General features: G+C 41.4%; 1 protein-coding gene across 1 annotated transcript in view; it reads right to left on the bottom strand.

Annotated features, from left to right (window-relative positions):
• The window catches only part of CCDC102B (coiled-coil domain containing 102B), a 331,610-nt gene that overhangs the window by 25,500 nt on the left and 288,027 nt on the right, over positions 1-18,083 (bottom strand). Inside the window, exon 11 of the mRNA XM_056131520.1 lies at positions 14,316-14,486. Coding sequence (XP_055987495.1) covers positions 14,316-14,486 — 171 coding nt within the window. The remainder of the gene's footprint in view (positions 1-14,315; positions 14,487-18,083) is intronic.

The following is an 18,083-nucleotide window of genomic DNA, read 5'->3' as shown; positions in this document are numbered from 1 at the left end:
TCATTTCAAAGATCTGTGTTTGAATACCTGCCTCTAAAAAACAAGAACTTCTTGAGTGAACACAAGTATCTTCTAACCAAAGTTAAGAAGTAAACAGAAGAAAAGTCAGGTGGCGTTCATGCCCAATTCAATCAGCTAATCAGTGGCGGAATAAATAGCAGGACTCCTACATAAAAAGGGAAAAAAAAAAGAAGTAAACAGAAGAGACGCCTGAGTGACGGTCCAATGGGTAAAATTCCTGCCTTGCATGTGGCAGACCGGGATTCAATCCCCAGTTATCTCATAATGTCCCCTGATCCTTCCAGGAAGATCTCTGAATATAGAGTCAGGAATAACCCCAGAGCATCACCCCCAAACGGACAAGCACATAAAATCAGTTGCTGTAAAGCTCATTAAATGCAAATTAAACATTTTTAAATATTTATTTTTTCTTTCATTTTTATTTATTTCCTTTTTTTTAAGTGAAACGCCATGAGGTACAGTTATTGACCTTACAAGTTTTTGTGCTTGGGTTTCAGTTATACAATGATCTAGTACCCATCCCTCCACCAGTGCCCATTCTCCACCCCCCAATGATACCAGTAACCCTCCCACCCCTCCCATCCCCCCGTCCCATCCCACCTCTGTGGCAGAGCATTCCCTTTTGTTTTCTCTCTCCTTTTGGTTGCTGAAGTTTGCAAAAGAGGCATTGAGTGGCAATCATGTTCGGTCTATAGTCTACTTTCAGCATGCATCTCCCGTCCTGGAAGGATCCTCCCAAAACCCTTTACTTAGTGTTCCCTTCTCTGTCTGAGCTGCCCTTTAGCCTAGCATGTGCGGCTGGCCTTCAAGCTATGGAGTGAACCTCCTGATAATTATCTCAACTATTCTTGGATGTTAGTCTCCTATTTTGTTACTTTATATTCCCCAGATGAATGCAATCTTTCTATGTCAGTTCCTCTCTTTCTGACTCATTTCACTTAGCATGGTATTTTCCATGTAGTACCACTTGTATGTAAATTTCATGACTTCATCTTTTCTAACAACTGCATAGTACTCCATTGTATAGATGTACCAAAGTTTCTTTCACCAGTCATCTGTTTTCGGGCACTCAGGTTTTTTCCAGATTTGGGCTATTGTGTACAGTGCAGCAATGAACATAGAAGTGCAGATGTCATTTCGGCTATACTTTTTTGCCTTTCCCGGATATATTCCCAGAAGTGGTATTGATGGATCAAATGGGAGCTCAATTTCTAATTTTTTGGGAATTGTCCATACTGTTTTCCAAAAGGACTGGACCAGTCAGCATTCCCACTAGCAGTGAAGGAGGGTCCCTTTCTCACCACATCTGCACCAACACGGGTTGTTTTTGTTTTTTTGGATGTGGGCCAGTCTCTGTGGGGTGAGGTGATATCTCATTGTGGTTTTGATCTGCATCTCCCTCATGATTAGTGATGTAAAGCATTTTCTTATGTGCCTTTTAGCCATTCGGATTTTTAAATATTTAAAAATGAGTGAGTTTGTACAGTTGTTATCAGATGCTGGTTGGTGTTTCATGCTCATGTTCTCAGGCAGATCTGCCAATGACCTGTTTCCTTGATTCTTTTTAATCTGAGCTGAAACACTTACCACATCCTTTTCTTAAGTAAACGGGAATTTCAGTCTATCACTATTCTCACATTTTTAAGATGAGAGGGGTGCAAATTAGTGAGATTTTAACCAAAAATATATTTAGAGCTGGAAAAAAGACTTTCTGTCTCCTACCAAATAAAACTGTTTAAAAATCAACTGTTAATTTAGATAATTAATGGACTGCAGGTTTAAACAAAATGTCTCTCACATTCATCACTGCTTATGATATCGGACTTTGGAAAAGAGGCAACTTTTTGACACCAACAGGCATTAAAATGTGAGGCCAGAATTAGCTAAGCTGTAATAATAAGGTGATAATTGCTAAGTGTGAAGTCACACCAACAATACATTTAGCAAAACACTCACACTTTTACTGTGTTCTCACAGTGCTCAAGAGTATCTTATCATCTCCATCTGTTTAAGTGATTTTTTTTGTTTTTGGGATTTCTCTCAAAACTTGAAGACAATCCTTTTACATATTGTAATGCGAACAGGTGTAGAACACAGTGGAATCAGCCTCTGTTTAGCAGCAAGTTATTTATGTCCAACAGATAAATCTATTCTCGCAAATATTTGTATCTAATGGAGACTGACAATATGAATCAGTCTCACTGATGACCATCCTTTCTCATTACACTCTGATTCTGACATAAAGCTCTATTCAGAATCATCATAGAAGTATTTTTTAAATGTCATGTAAAGCTCCACTTGCAATAACTAATTTGCATACTAAAGATGGACAGGAGTACCTCTAAAGTCTTTGGGAATTCTATTATGAAGTCAGTTTAGAGAACAATTGTACTTGATTTTAACTCTGCCAAGGGGATTATATTTTTACCTATTTCAATATTCTTATATCTTAAATGGTGCTAAGGTTATTCGTCGATTGCCTCGAGTAGTCCCCAGTAATGTCTCTTTCATCCTAGCCCTGAGATTATATTCAAGGTTCTTTAGGAGAATGAGACCCATCATTGTTACTGGTATTTGGCATATTGGGTACGCCACAGGGAGTTTGCCAGACTCTGCCATGTGGGCAGGCTACATTCGGTAGCCTGCCAATTTGTCCAAAGTAGGAATGAGATAATAAGATGTCATAATAAGATGTCGCGTGGCTGCGAATGCGGCCGCGCGGTTCCAGGAACTGGTTTTTATAGTCTCTGAGTCTTGGCTGTTGATGGGATTACACGGCGCCAGGGGGCCAGTTGGTGGGTGTGAACCCTGCCTACTGGAATTTGGAGGATCTGGGTGGAGGATGCTCAGCCCAAATCCGAGTGGGCTTGGAGATCTCGGTCCTGGAACCCGCGTGACTTTGTCCCTCTGCCAGTACCTTCATGTGTGCGGAGAGTGGTCTCAGCATGGTGGTGGCTGGTCCTGGAGGTCTTTGGCTGCCGGAGCCCTGGTTGGGGCGGGGAGGAAAGCTCAACCCGCTCCCCTCCAAGGGGCCCCGGCAAGGACAGCCAGGCCCGGGGGCAGGAGACTCAAGGTGCTAAGGTATGCAACAAAAATTCCATGGTTATTATCAAAAACCAATGGACTACTTAAAGCAACTACACCAACTTAAATTTAGATCATCATTCTTCTATAAAAATACTTCTCTGCAATCAATGAGTATTTGCAGGATTGGTGAATGAATATAGGCATCTCGTCCACAAAGGTAGGCACATCTTTGTCCTTGACTTTTATCTCTTTAAACACCAAAAATTTTTAATATTTTAAAAGTTCTCCTATTTATAACAGTTATTACCAAAATTTTCAATAAAAATTAAAAGAAAATAGGGTTCAACCAAAGAGAAAAGCTGAAATTAAGTGAACATCACAAAAAAATTCACTCGATTCTAGTGATATTTATGATTATATCATTTGTGGTTTGCCAATGTCGTGGATGTCTCCCTTCTTCTACAATAGTACAGTCCTGCTGGTTTTCTACTGGGATGGAACCTTGCATTCAGACAGGTAGTGTGTGAAGAGCCATGCCAGTGTATTGATGAGTACTGACGGCAGGTTCTTCAGGTGTTCAGGTCTGACCTTGTCTGGGCCAGGTGCTGTTTGCTTCTTTACTGACAAAATGGAGTGCCAGATTTCAGAAGGGAGAACTTTGGTAATGACATATCCATCCTGCGAATTTGGTGTGTGGGTAGATGGACATGGCTATCAAAGAGACCTGAGTAGAAGTCATGGATAATCTTCTCCACTGCCCTTCTGGAAGATGTGATAGATCCATCAGGACATTGGAAGGCAGTCATCTTGGTCTTGTAGTTGGCGAAGGACAGGCAGGCATTACGAATGCTTTTCCCAGCTTCTGCCCCATCTACCAGCACTTCTGCTCTTCTCTCTTTGAGGTATTCCTTGGTTGCTTCTCTCCACTGTTTTGCGAGCTTGGACATTCGCTTGCATTTGACTGAGGCTTTCACTGAGCCACCTTGGCGAATGAGCTTGAGAGTTTTCAAAGACAGGCATCTTTTTTTAGCTATCTCTCTCTCGATATTCCTCGCACAATCATGGAGGTGCTGAGCCAGTCGATCATATTTCTCGTCAATGTTGTCAATGACGGCATCTTCCCATGTTGCCACAATAGTGCCAAAGAGCTCCCAGTTGGTGGTTTTTTTGGGAGTTCTCTTCTTAAACTTTGTAGCCCTTTCTCTCCGCTCCGTAAAGTAGAATTTTGCATAAAGGGAGACGGTGGTCTGATCCTGTTAGGAATTTTGGGACAACAGAGACATCGGTCAGGCAAAACCGTTGATTGAATATGATGTGGTCAATTTCATTGTGGAACAGTCCACTGGGAGACTCCCATGTCCAACGTTTGGATTTGGCCTTCGGGAATTGTGAGTTACCATGGATGGTCTTGGTTAACATGATGAACTCAGATAGTCTCTCACCTTGTTCGTTCCATTCTAGGCCATAGATCCTGATGTGGAGCTCTTCGATTGATCTTCTCGGTTCTATCTTGGCATTAAAATTACTGACAATGATCTTGTAGAAAGTGTGGTCTTCTTTATAGAACCTCTCGAGTTCCATGTAGAACTTCTTAATTTCTCCTTCATCCTAATTGGATGTTGGTGCGTAGACAACGAAGATAGAAACTGCCAGCAATGAGCCACATCTATTCAAGTATAATTGTCGGATTTGGGTTGTTAGGCATTTGAATGAATCAATTCTTATGGCCAAGTTCATGTTGACAAGGACACTGACACCACCGGCACCTCTTTTGTCACATTTTCTGAGGAAAAGTTCTTGTCCAGTGTCGAAACCCGCTTGATGTGATTAATGCCTTTTCGTCTCAGTCAGAACAACGGTATTGCATTTGATCTTTCGTGCTTGTACCATCAGGTCCTCAATGGATGCATCCGATGCTAGGGTATGTGCATTGAAATTATAGACAGTCATTTTTGTCCTTCTTCATTCTGGCAGCCTAGTTCGACCTTGAGATTTTTGATAAAATCTTTCCTTCCTTTCCTCTCCTTCCTCATCCTCCTGAACACTGCCATATTGGTGGCTCTTTCAGGGTCAGGGGAATGGGACTCATTGTATTTACTGGTTTTGGCATATTGAATATGCCACAGATAGCTTACTAGGCTCTGCCATGCGGGTGGGATATTCGGTAGCTTGCCAGGCTCTCTGAGAGGGATAGAGGCTTTTAGGGAAGCCTCTAATAGCCCTTGCAGGTTTTCCAATGGTTAAAACCATATTTGAACCCTATCAAATATGGTGCCATAATCTTGGAAGATGGGTATTAAGTGTTTTATGATGTGTTGCGCAGCCGCAAAGCCGCATGGTCCAGAAAGCGTCCTGGAGTGTGGCGACGGCTGTGTAGTGGAGATAGTGTAGGTAGTGGTGGTCTGCCGGTGAGGTATTCATCTAGTACGGGTAAGGTGGGTATTCTGTGTGTAATCCCTGAATTGGCCAGAGGTTGGTGGAAGCAGACAGGGCAGGGTAGGGTGGGGCTTCTGGTTTTAATCCCTTGGTCGCTGGAGATTGGTGGGAACAGGCAGAGGATCTCTGTTCTTAGGTCCATTGAGCCTGAAGTCCAAGGTCACAGAGTTCTGTTTACCTGGTTCCGTTAACTTACCCTCGCATCAGTTAAGATTTTGCATTCTACACAAATCAAATCCCGACAACTTGAGGCATCCTTTAAAAGCATAGAAAATTGGTTAGAGGTACTGCATAGATGAGGAGCTATCTAATATTATTTCTTCAAATAATTCCACTTATAAACCATTTGTCCTAATGAATAAAAAGTGTACATGGACAAAAATATATTCATAATAGAGTCATGTTGGAAAAGAAAATCTACGTGAAACTCAGTAATGGATGATTGTGATTAACTTTACATCCAAGGAAATAAAGGCTGTACCAGATCTTAAAATTCCAGCCATTAGATTGACACAGCAACTTAAAAATTTTCAGGGTGTTTGATATCAATTCACTTGAAGGAATGTGGTGTCATGAATGGTGGGTGATTATTGATGTGTATTCTTTGTTCTCTCTGATGTGTTATGAAACTTCCTTACAAAACTTAAGATTTTCTTCAGAAAATCTCATTTGATTCCATTCTTTAGCCTTTCTGACACAAGTTGTACTGTGCATGGAGCCCTTGATTCTTGGTAATTTGTACTTGTTGCTCTTTACAAATGAGAAACATAATCTCGTGACTTCAGTTTACATTGTTTGCCCTACCAACTCTCTTCATTGGTTTTATTAGTTTTATTCTTTCTTCTTCACCACAATTATTAAAGTGGTCATTTCTGTTGGTATTTTAATGAAATACTTCATCATCACTCATGCATCAGGAAATGAGGTCTCAAATAATTGTTAGTATTATATAAAACATACATATCACAAAACTACAATGCAATTACTAAAGAACATTTAATCTCCAATACATACAAAATATTCTTCTTATACATTTTCTTTGAAAGATGTAGTTTATACCCCAAAATTAATATTTCTCATCTATTTAGATAGGCACTGATTTTTCTCTTATAAAATCCAGAATGTCTATTTTCTTCACAGTATCAATATAGACTGAGGATTAGTATTTCATTTTCATTTATTTAAAATCTCTTGGCTTGTGGGAGTTGGTAACTTTATATTTGACAGTTCTAATTAGAAGTTAATTTCAACTAATTGCAATTTGAGGAATTTGCAACTACAAAATTAAACTGAATAGTGAGACTGACAGAATTTTCTTGGCTTCTCAATGGTAAGTCAAATTGTGGAAACACTGAGTGCCATCTAATCCAAAATCTTATTTCCATAAGGAATATTTTCATTCCCAGTCCCCTGAAACAGTCCCAACCTTTAATCAGAAAAAAACTGAAGACCTGACAATTGTAATTAAATAATCTATAGTATAAAAACCCATAAGACTTGCTAGTTCTGTGGTCTCTCCGCTCTGCGATTATCTGACCAGAGAGAAAGATGCAGAACATTATACCATTTCGTGTGTTGACAGTGGTAGAGATATAGGACAGCAGGGAGGGTGCTTCCCTTTCATGCCAGTAACCTAGTTTTGATCCATGTGACCACACATGGTCCCTGGAGGCCCCTCCTACTTCCAGGAGTGATATATGAGTGAAATTAAGTCAGAAACATTCTTAAAAACACCTGCTTCATAAAAAGGAGAAAGGACAAAATATTTATGAAACCTAACTTAACCAATGATGGAGTTCTTGCTTTTTACAATGTTATTAGTTTTGGGGTCACACCCAGTAGTGCTCAGGGTTTACTCCTGGCTCTTCATTTCTCTTGGGATTTGAGGGACCACTTGGGGTGCTGAGGATCAAGTTATGTGGCCACATGCAAGGCAAGCACAGTACCCGCAGGACTATCTTAGTCCCAGCAGGGAGTTCTGATTCTATCAAGGCACTTCTTTATTTGACCAGAATTCTGCTAAATATAACTGGCTAGTCTGTATTTCTCTATGATTAGGTAGGTCTTTTAAAACCATTTATAGGTTCAATATATGGCAGTGTAGATTATTATCTCTCAGGAAATTGACAGCATGCTAGACCAGCTACTAATGCAGGAAAGTTTATAAGAAAAGATTATTTAACCTCTTGTGAAATAAGTTTCCTTTAAAAATGATAATAATTTTGAGGCCAGAGTGATAGAACAGTAGCTAGGGCATTTGTCGTGCTTGCAACCAGCCTATGTTTGATCCCTTGCACCTCATAGGGTCCCCCAAGCTCCACCAGAAGTGACCCCAGAGCACAGAGCCAGAAATGATTCCTGAGCACCACCATATGTGGCCCCCAAATAAAACGAAACAAATTTTTTGTTTAATCTTTTATTAAGGCACTGTGACTTACAAAGTCTTTAATAGTTGAATTTGAGGCATACAATATCCTATCCCCAATCCTATAACCATTGTGAATTTCCTTCCACCGATGTCCCCAGTTTCCTTCTCAACCCTCAGCCTGCATCCTGGACAATTATACCTCTAAGTATGGTTGTTTATAGTTTGGATATCACACTTGTGGTTTTGCTTATCCTGTCATTAAGATATAAGCTCTATCAGTTCTGCCCTGCAAATGTCTGAGGCCCATACCCATTCCTGTCACCTCCAGTCCACCTTATTACTTCCTCCACTTTATTTCCATAGATTAGAAAACCCTGGTCTGTATAGCACTGTAGCACTGTCCTCCCATTGTTCATTGATTTGCTTGAGCGGGCCCTGTAATGTCTCCATCGTGAGACTTAACTTTTACAAAACCTTTGGAGTATGAATTTTTATTTAATTATAATAAATATTACAGGTCACTTGTCATGAGGCAATTCTTTTGCAGATTTTTCATGGTCAGAGTTACCTTGAATTTGTGAGACTCTTTGGTATAAACACACTCTCATTTTCTGTTCCCTTAAAGCTATTTTGCTCCACTGTACAGAGAAATCCTGGTTAGATTAAGTACTTCTAACAACCTAAATGACACACTATTGATAGTGTCTCTGCCTGAAAGGCCAAGTTTAATGAACAAGTATTGTTCAAAGGCATCCTCTATTTTGTTTTACCATATGAAAATTTCTAAGGGCTGGAGAGAATACAGCTGGTGTAGAGCAAAAAATGAAGGGAGAGGAGGACTAGTAGGAGGAAGGGGAGAAGGAGGAGGAAAAGGTGGAGGAGGTAGAGGAGGAGGAAAAGGAAGAGGAAGAAGAAGAAGAAGAAGAAGAAGAAGAAGAAGAAGAAGAAGAAGAAGAAGAAGAAGAAGAAGAAGAAGAAGAAGAAAGGAAGAAGAGGACTAGGAAGAGGAGGAGAAAGAGGAGGAGAAAGAAGAATATGATGAGTTTGATGACAACTATGATGATGATGATGACATACTTCTATTTAATATGACCTTACATAATTCTGCCATTCTTTTCTGATTTACCTCTCAGGCACTTCTCAAATGCATCAATATGAAATAAAAACTAGCTACAAACATAGTCACCTAAAACCAACCCTCATTCTTTCCATAATCAGCTTTGCAGGGTATTGCAAAGAATGAGTCTCATTTCAAGACCTCATCATATGGATGTCCTCCATGCTAGCCTGAACTAAAATTTTTATCACTTACTTGTGGGAACAGAAGTAATGCTATATAATTTAAGACTTGAGTGTTTTTGTGAAAATACTATGAATTTTAGCAAAACTTTCTTGGAGAAAGACACTACCTCCACTACCCAGCTGCCGCCGCACTGCAGGACAATTTCCGCACCCGCGTGGCCGCAAAGTGGCCACGCGACACATCATAAGACACTAAATACCCATCTTCCGGAATTGTCATACCATATTTGATAGGGTTCAAATATGGTCACACCTACACGGGTGAATAGAGGTCGCCCCAAAAGCCTCTATCCCTCTCGGAAAGACTGGCAACCTACCGAGAGTATTCCGCCCGCACGGAAGATCCTGACAAGCTGTCCATTGTGTATTCGATATGCCAAAACCAGTAACTACAACTGGTCTCATTCTCCTGACCCTGAAGGCTTCACCGACATGGCAGCACTGAGAAGGATGAGAAAGGAGAGGCCGACAAAATCTCAAGGCCGATCTAGGCTGCCACAACGAAGGAAGACAAAAATGATCATCTGTACTTTCAATGCACGTACGCTAGCATCAGATGCATCCATAGAGGACCTGATGGTACAAGCACGAATGATCAAGTACGACATCATTGGTTGGACCAAGATAAGAAGGCACGAATCTCACCATGCCGTTTTCGACACTGGAGAAGAATTGTTCCTAGGAACATGCGCTAAAAGAGGTGTCGGAGGCGTTGGTGTCCTTGTCAACACAAACTTGGCCATGAGCATTGATTCATTCGAATACCTAACAATCTGAATCGGACGTTTACATTTGAATAGATGTGGTTCACTGCCGGCAGTTTCTATCTTCGTTGTCCACGCACCAACATCTCATTATGATGAAAGAAAAATCGAGAAGTTCTACATGGAGCTGGAGAAGTTCTATAAAGAAGACCACACCTTCTACAAGATCATTGTGGGTGATTTTAATGCCAAGACAGGACCGAGAAGATCAGCTGAAGAACTTCACATCGGGACCCATGGCCTAGAATGGAACGAACAGGGTGAGAGACTGTCTGAGTTCATCATGTTGACCAAGACCATTCACGGTAACTCACAGTTCCAGAAGGCAGAATCCAAATGTTGGACATCGGAGTCTCCCGGTGGACGATTCCACAACGAAATAGACCACATCATATTCAATCAACGGTTTTGCCTGACCGATGTCGCTGTTGTCCCAAAATTTCAAATGGGACCGGACCACCGTCTCCTTCATGCAAAATTCTACTTCACAGAGCGGGGAGAAAGGGCTGCAAGATTCAAAAAGAGAACTCCCAGAATGAACACCAACTGGGAGCTCTTTGGCACTATTGCGGCAACATGGGAAGATGCCATTGTTGACAACATTGACGAGGAATACGATTGACTGGTTCAGCACCTCCATGAATTTGAGAGGAACGCCAAGAGAGAGATAGTCACAAAAAAAATTGCCTGTCTTCGAAAACTCTTGAGCTAATTCGCCAGCGTGATTTGGCGCATGCCTCAGGCAACCGCAAGCTCATGTCCAAGCTCGCAAAGCAGTGCAGAGATATGATCAAGGAAGACCTCAAAAAGAGAAGAGCAGAAGTGCTGGTAGATGCAGCAGAAGCCGGGAAAAGTATTCGTAACGCCTGCCTGTCCTTCGCCAACTACAAGACCAAGATGACTGCCCTCCGACATCCTGATGGATCCATCACATCCTCCAGAACGGCAATGGAAAAGATTATCCATGACTTCTACTCAAATCTCTTCGATAGCCATGTCCACTTGCCGACATACCAAATTCCACAGAATGGATATGTCGTTCCCAAAGTTCTCCCTTCTGAAATCCGAAACGCCATTTCATCGGTAAAGAAACAAACAGCACCCGGCCCAGACGAGGTCAGACCTGAACACCTGAAGAACCTGCCGTCAGTACTCATCAATACACTGGCTTGGCTCTTCACTCGCTACCTGTCTGAATGCAAGGTTCCGTCCCAATGGAAAACCAGCAGGACCGCACTACTGTTCAAGAAGGGAGACATCCATGACATTGGCAACTATTGCCCGATCTGCCTATTGTCTGTCATCTACAACTTGTTCACTCGAGTCATCCTGAGTAGGATTGGCGGAACACTAGATGAAGGACAACCATGCGAGCAAGCCAGGTTCCGCAAAGGATTCAGCACCATCGACCATATCCACATGATAACCAAGCTCATTGAGGTTTCTCGGGAGTTCAAGATGCCGCTCTGTTTAATGTTCATTGATTTAAAGAAGGCCTTTGATTCTGTTGAGACGGAAGCGATCATTGAAGCCCTAGCCAATAAGGGCATTCAAGCCCAATACATCAGGATCCTGTATTGTGGATTCACTACCAGGATCTCACCATTCTACAAAGAAGTGATCGTTGATGTCAGGAGAGGGGTTCGGCAGGGTGATACCATTTCACCAAAACTCTTCAGTGCAATCCTTGAGAACATCATGCGACGACTGGAATGGGAAGGAATGGGAGTGAATATAGATGGTCAGCAACTACACCACCTCTGGTTTGCTGATGACATTGTTTTAATAACACCAAACATCAGCCAAGCGGCACAAATGCTGGCCGACTTTGACCGTGAGTGTGGAAAGGTAGGACTACAGCTGAATATCACGAAGACAATGTTTATGAGAAACAGCCTCGTTCCTGACGTCCCATTCGCTATCAACAGAACGACCATCTCCGAATGCAACAGCTATGTGTACCTAGGTCGAGAAGTCAACATGACAAATGACCTTGCACCCGAGCTGCGCAGGAGGAAGAGAGCGGCTTGGAACGCCTTTAAGAACGTTGAAGAAATAGCTAGTAGGACGAAGAACCTCCAGCTCCGGGCACATCTCTTTGATTCCACTGTTATTCCTGCATTAACATATGCCTCAGAGAACTGGGTCCTATGCAAACAGGATGAGAACGCTATTCAGGTCTCCCAAAGAAGAATAGAAAGAGCTATGCTTGGAATATCACGTTTCACTCAAATGAGAGAAAGAATACGGAGTTCTGACATCTGTGGACGATCAAGAATCAGGGACGCTGTCTCATTTGCCAAGGTGTCGAAAATCAGATGGGATGGTCACATAATGAGATTTAAAGACGACTGCTGGACTAGAGCTGTTACTGACTGGATTCCACGGGATGTCAAAAGACTGCATGGCCGCCCACCTACCAGATGGTCAGACTTCTTCATCAAGATCATGAACGATCGGTTTGAGACTCTTCATGTTCCCAGAGTGAACAGATGCCATTGGGCTACACTAGCACGCGACAGGGACAAATGGAGACGTTACTGGCGCCCGCTCGAGCAAATCGACGACTAACGGGAAGTTAAGTGATTAAGTGATTTCTTGGAGAAAAGATAAATGTAGAATTTCAGTGGCTTCCACAACACACATCAATTCTGCCCAGAAGTTTTCTACTTGGATCTGTAAGGACCTGTCCACATTTTTTTTCATATAGAATTCAAGCTCATAAATCATGTCATCTGGACATTCTGATCTCAGGACATGAAAACACCAGGAAAGATACTCGGGGGGAAAGGTGCGACAGAGCCCTGTTTGGGTTGTCAGTGCCTTCATGCAAGTACTACAGAATCTGCCCCTAAGGCATTGGCAAGGCAAAGGTGCCGTCACTCGCCTTGATGCTGATGGTGTACCAAGAATGCTTCTGCAGAGAGGGGCAAATGGTATGACCATTCTCAAGACTCTAGCACATTAGAACATTTAATTACATGATTAGGCAGTTGAAGGAAATCTTTGAGAAAATACATTTCATTAACCCTTGGACCCTGCCTGATTTCACCAGTTTCTCCTCAATGATTCAGTTCTAAAAAATTTCTGTGGGGCTTTAGTAACAAACATATAAATACCATCTACAACCAATTCTTGAATGCTAAAATAATTCACAGGAATAAGAGCTATGGTCAAATAAGACTATTTAGCCATTCTCCTGAGCTTTTTTTCCCTATATTTCTTTCCTCACTTCTTTACAGTTCATCTCCAGAATATACAAACACCTACAAGTACAGTTTTTTTTTTCATAAAATTAAACACATCAAAGAAGAAATGTTCACCAATGAGTCCAAGTCTGAAGAGGAATTGAGCACATGTCTTTACAGGTTAAACAGGGTTTTTTTCCATATAATTTATTAGGGAACAAAGGAAAGCGTGTTGATTGCAATCATGAGGATTAAAATAAAGTGTAAAATATAGAAAGAATTGTTATCAAAGGGACCTGTGGGAAATAAATTAATGATTTGGAAATGACCAACTGTTCGGCATTGTCTAGAAAGAATATTTCTAAACCAAGGACTGATAATTTTTCCACAAAAGTTGTTCAATAGGAGAGAATTCGGTGACTGGAACAGCATCTGGATGAACCTCTGGTATGAGACTCCAAATACAGTGATATTAAGATTTTGTCTTTCCAAATCTCAAATCCTCTCCTAGGCATCACCTCTGCAGTCCCTACTCTTAAGCCATCTGTTGTCACGTGTGCGCCCTGGACATCCCCCCGAGTCAACAGACCTTCTGGAAATCTTTTAAATAGTCCATAAATTATCAACTTGAAACCATAACACATTTTTTCCACATTATTTTAAATAGCAAGAGTCCTGGGGCCAAGATATGTTATATAACCATGACATCTCATATGTCATGGAAAGGCTTCAAGCTTTAAAAAATCTAGATCATTAAGTTTGCAAGACATATGGAGACACAATCACAAAGAACTATACTGAAACATAAGTGGAGTTATGGCACACACATTTAAAGAAGTCAGGGACTGGCGTTATAGTACAATGGGTAGGGCAAGGGCCTTAGACTTGGCAGGCCCAGCTTCAATCCCCAGCATCCCATATGGTCCCCTGAGCACTGCTTGGAGAAATTACTGAGTGCAATTTCAGCAGTAACCCCTGAGTATATTCTATTGTAGCCCCTCACAAAATCAAACAAGAAACCGGTCTAGAAGAAATCAATACTATAATAAAGATGAGCAACTATGTCATAACTTTCTCTTCCCTAACTCTTATTTTGATCAACCTTAAAAATTAATAGTTCTTAAAAATTAGCAATTTTTAAAATCTCAATATGCTAAGAAAAAGGTAAAAATACATTTTAGTTGGGCATGTATTGGGCATATATAGTACCTCATTGTCTTTCTCGTTGAGTCCCTGTTTTAGTTCTTCCACTTGGTATCTCAGTTTCTTCACCTCGGCCTCACATTGGTCAACACGGCTGTTGGCATGTGTCAGTTCTGTTAATTTTGCCTGGTACTGTCTGCTGAGTTTCTGGTAGGCATGTTGGAGATCCAACAGTTCCTTCCAAAAGAAAAGAAAGATTCCATCATTTTTCATTTACTCTGGTAAATCATAAGAAAGTCAACTTCTGTGGACAAAGGATAAAAGCATATTAGGAAGATTTCACATGAGGCAACTCTTCACCTAGAACTCTATTTTTCTTTGATGAAATATTCTTCCACAGCTACAATTGGAAGATTTGTGTGTGGTTAAAATGGCTAAAAGACAACTTAACTTATTTTGCTCTTCAGTGAAGGATCCATTTCCCAGGCATGTAAATTTGTGTATGTGGATTTTCCAAAAGAGGAAAATCCACATAAGGATGTTTGTGGATTTATCCATAAAGGAATAGACTTTGATATGAGACTATGATAAGTGCAAGAAAAGCCATTCGGGCTGGAGACTGGAGAAACAGTATAGGGGGAGGGGTGCAAGCCTTGCATGTGGTCAACCTGGTTCAATCTCCAGCACATTATACAGTCCCCCAAGCCCACCAGGAGTGATCCCTGAGCACAGTGCCAGGAGTAATTTTTGAGAACAGCTGGGTATAGCTCAAAAACATAAAACAAAGAAAGGAAGGAAGGAAGGAAGGAAGGAAGGAAGGAAGGAAGGAAGGAAGGAAGAAGAAAAACAATTTATTAGCTAAATAAGTAGAAGTAGTAAGAGTCAGCAAATTATTACCAGCTTTTAATTATTTTTCTAAGGAAAATGCTTTGGCTGCAGCCGTGCTATGGACGGAACCCATCGTCACCACAGGGATCTAGCTGAGAGCCGGGGGATCAATTTTCAGAAGCAGACGCATCTAACAGGAAGTAACAGAATCTCTAACCAAGCCTGTTACAACATACACACTATGGATTAACAGATAACATTAAATTTCTTCAGTTTAAAAATATAACTTCTTTCTTATTGGTTTGCTATGGAAAATTAACAGAATTGTCATTGTAGACATCATCCTTAAAATAAAAATAAATTTCTACTTACTATATATTTCATTTGGAGACCACACCCAGACTTGCTCAGGTCTCGCTATTAACTCTCTGCTTAGAGATCACTCCTGGCAGTGCTCAGGGCACCATACACCATCTTGGGGATTGAATCGGGATCGGTCACATGCAAGGCAAACACCTTAGCCCTTGATCCTTATATCTTGTTCCTATTAACATTATATTTTAAGGATTTCCTAGATGTTCCTTATATTTCCTAAAAACATTCTCTTATAGTATTTTACAGTGGAAAAAAACTACAGAGAATGGCACATAAAAAATGCAGAGATAAATCATATTAGAGCTAGGTAGTCAACCGGAAATGAAATATTTCCTTATATCTTCTGTGAATAATATTGGCCACAAAATAATATAATTAACACATTTAAAAGTTTCTTTTCAGGGGGGTGAGTCTCTGGAGAGGTATACACTAGGTTTGGGGTCCTACCAGCAATTCTTAGGGTGTAGTTGGGTGCAAGGGCTTGAGGGTGCGATTCTGCCTTCCTATGGTTCTGAGGATGCTCAAGCCATCTCAGAGAAACTGGGTACCTCTAGGGATGCACCCAGACATGTTCTGGGGACCATGTGATGCTGGAAATTGAACCCAGGTCACGTGTATGCACACACAACAGAAGCACACACCAAACTGCTACACTTTCTCCTGGATCCTCTGGTTTAAAAGGTTTTGGGGGTTTTCTAGTCCTATTATGGCAAGAAAACTGAAAAATAGAAAAATTTAAAACATAACATTTTTTCCTTTTCAGTTCTTTGGTGATACCCAGCTGTGCTCAGGGCTTACTCCTCAACTTTGTGCTCAGGGCTCACTCCCGGTGGAGCTCAGGGGACCATATGGGGTGCTGGATTAGTGGCTTGCAAGGCCAATGCCTTGCCCACTGTTCTATCTGACTGACTTATTCATTTAAAAAAATTCTGCACCATGATTTACAATACTGTTAATGACAGGGTCTTAACTGAACAATGTTTCACCAGAGTGACCCCCTCCCCGCCCCCGCCTGCAAATCAACCAGAGATTCTATCACACCACGGGATGCTCAGGCCTACAGAGCAGTTCTCAAGTTCTGTTGCTTTGGGCCATTTAAAAGAGGAAAGTTTCTAAGGATGAGCGCAAAGCATGAAATCTGAAAATGATGAGTGTCATCACAGTAAATATACGTTGAGCGCATAACAATCAATACAATATAGACTCCACAGAAAGTACAACAAAGTCATCTCTTACTGTATGAAAGGTTCTGTCGAGGTTAGGCAAGTTCAACGTGTGAAGGCTGAAAAAAGACATATTTCACAGGAGAGAAAATAGAGTATTCCAAACAATCAAAGTTGTTCAGTTTCACATAAAATATAAGAAAAAAATATATTTCCAGTTTAGGTGATACAGTTGGTGAAATGGAATGATAGAAATAGAAAACAGATTTGCATCTTCCAGGGGTCAAGGCTGGAAGAGGGGGGCGGGGGGATCTGGCTTAGGGGAATTCAAGGACTCTGGGGAGGAAATGTTCTGGCTTGTGACTGTCAATGCAGACATCCTAGTTGCATCACATAACAGGATTGATATTATCGGTAATCCATAGGGTACTCAGTGATTATAAACTGCATATGAATCTGTAAGTGTCAAGTATAGACATTAAACAAGGTTTAGTGTAACGTAACAATCTGCTGCCAGAACATTTGGAAAATTGGGCCCGAGAGATAATTCAGGAGGTGAAGTACTTGCCTTGCACGTCCCAGTTCAATCCTGGGCACTGCCGGCAGTGCCCTGAGTATTCCCAGGAATGACCTCTGAGCACTGCATACGGTGTCCGAGCCCTACTGGAATGATCCCTGAGCACTGCATATGGTATTGAGCCCTACCAGAATGATCCCTGAGCACAGCATATGGTATTGAGTCTGACCAGAATGATCCCTGAGCATTGCATATGGTGTTGATCCCTACCAGAATGATCCCTGAACACTACATATGGTGTCTGGGTCCCAGTGAAATGATTCCTGAGCTCAAAAGAGTGTGCTCCCTCTAAAAAAATTCTGAAGAACTAAGAAACCATGCGTTAGTAAAATGTAAGGAATTCATTTATAGAGAAATGGTTGTAAAGTTTGTTATAATGAAAAATTCACAAGAACTCCGACTACCCATTCTACTTTCAGCAACATAGACACAGAGCTCTGTGAAATACCACTGTAAAAGGGGTATTTGCTGCTGTGTTTTATTTTTAGTAAGAGGCGACAGGACCCAATACCCAGATTATCAGATTAAAATTATTCAACCATCAGGTACAACAGGCCACTTTCACATCTTCAAAGTATTCTACTATATGGAAAAAAATGGAAACAGTCCAAGCAGACAGTATTATGGGGAAAAAACTTAGATAAAGGGAATTTTGATGATGTGAGTTTTGATTGGTTGGCCTCTGCCTCCTCGGAATTCCATTTTGAATGTAAGGATGGGCCGAGGATGTAGATGGGGGTGACAGACCTGGGGGAAAGAGTTAACCTCCTCTTTCAGGGGCCCGATGGAGAGTTCCATATCAGCCACTGCAAGCCCATGCGCCTCCAAGGGAGGGGAGAGACTCGCTTGGGGAAGGCTGAGGTGAGAGGCCACCCACAGGCCTTGCCCATG

This window comes from Sorex fumeus, unplaced genomic scaffold (genome assembly GCF_029834395.1).
Source record: "Sorex fumeus unplaced genomic scaffold, SorFum_2.1 ptg000092l, whole genome shotgun sequence".
Taxonomy (NCBI): domain Eukaryota; kingdom Metazoa; phylum Chordata; class Mammalia; order Eulipotyphla; family Soricidae; genus Sorex; species Sorex fumeus.
Note: the sequence above shows the minus strand (reverse complement) of the source record. Positions and strands in the feature narration are given on the sequence as shown.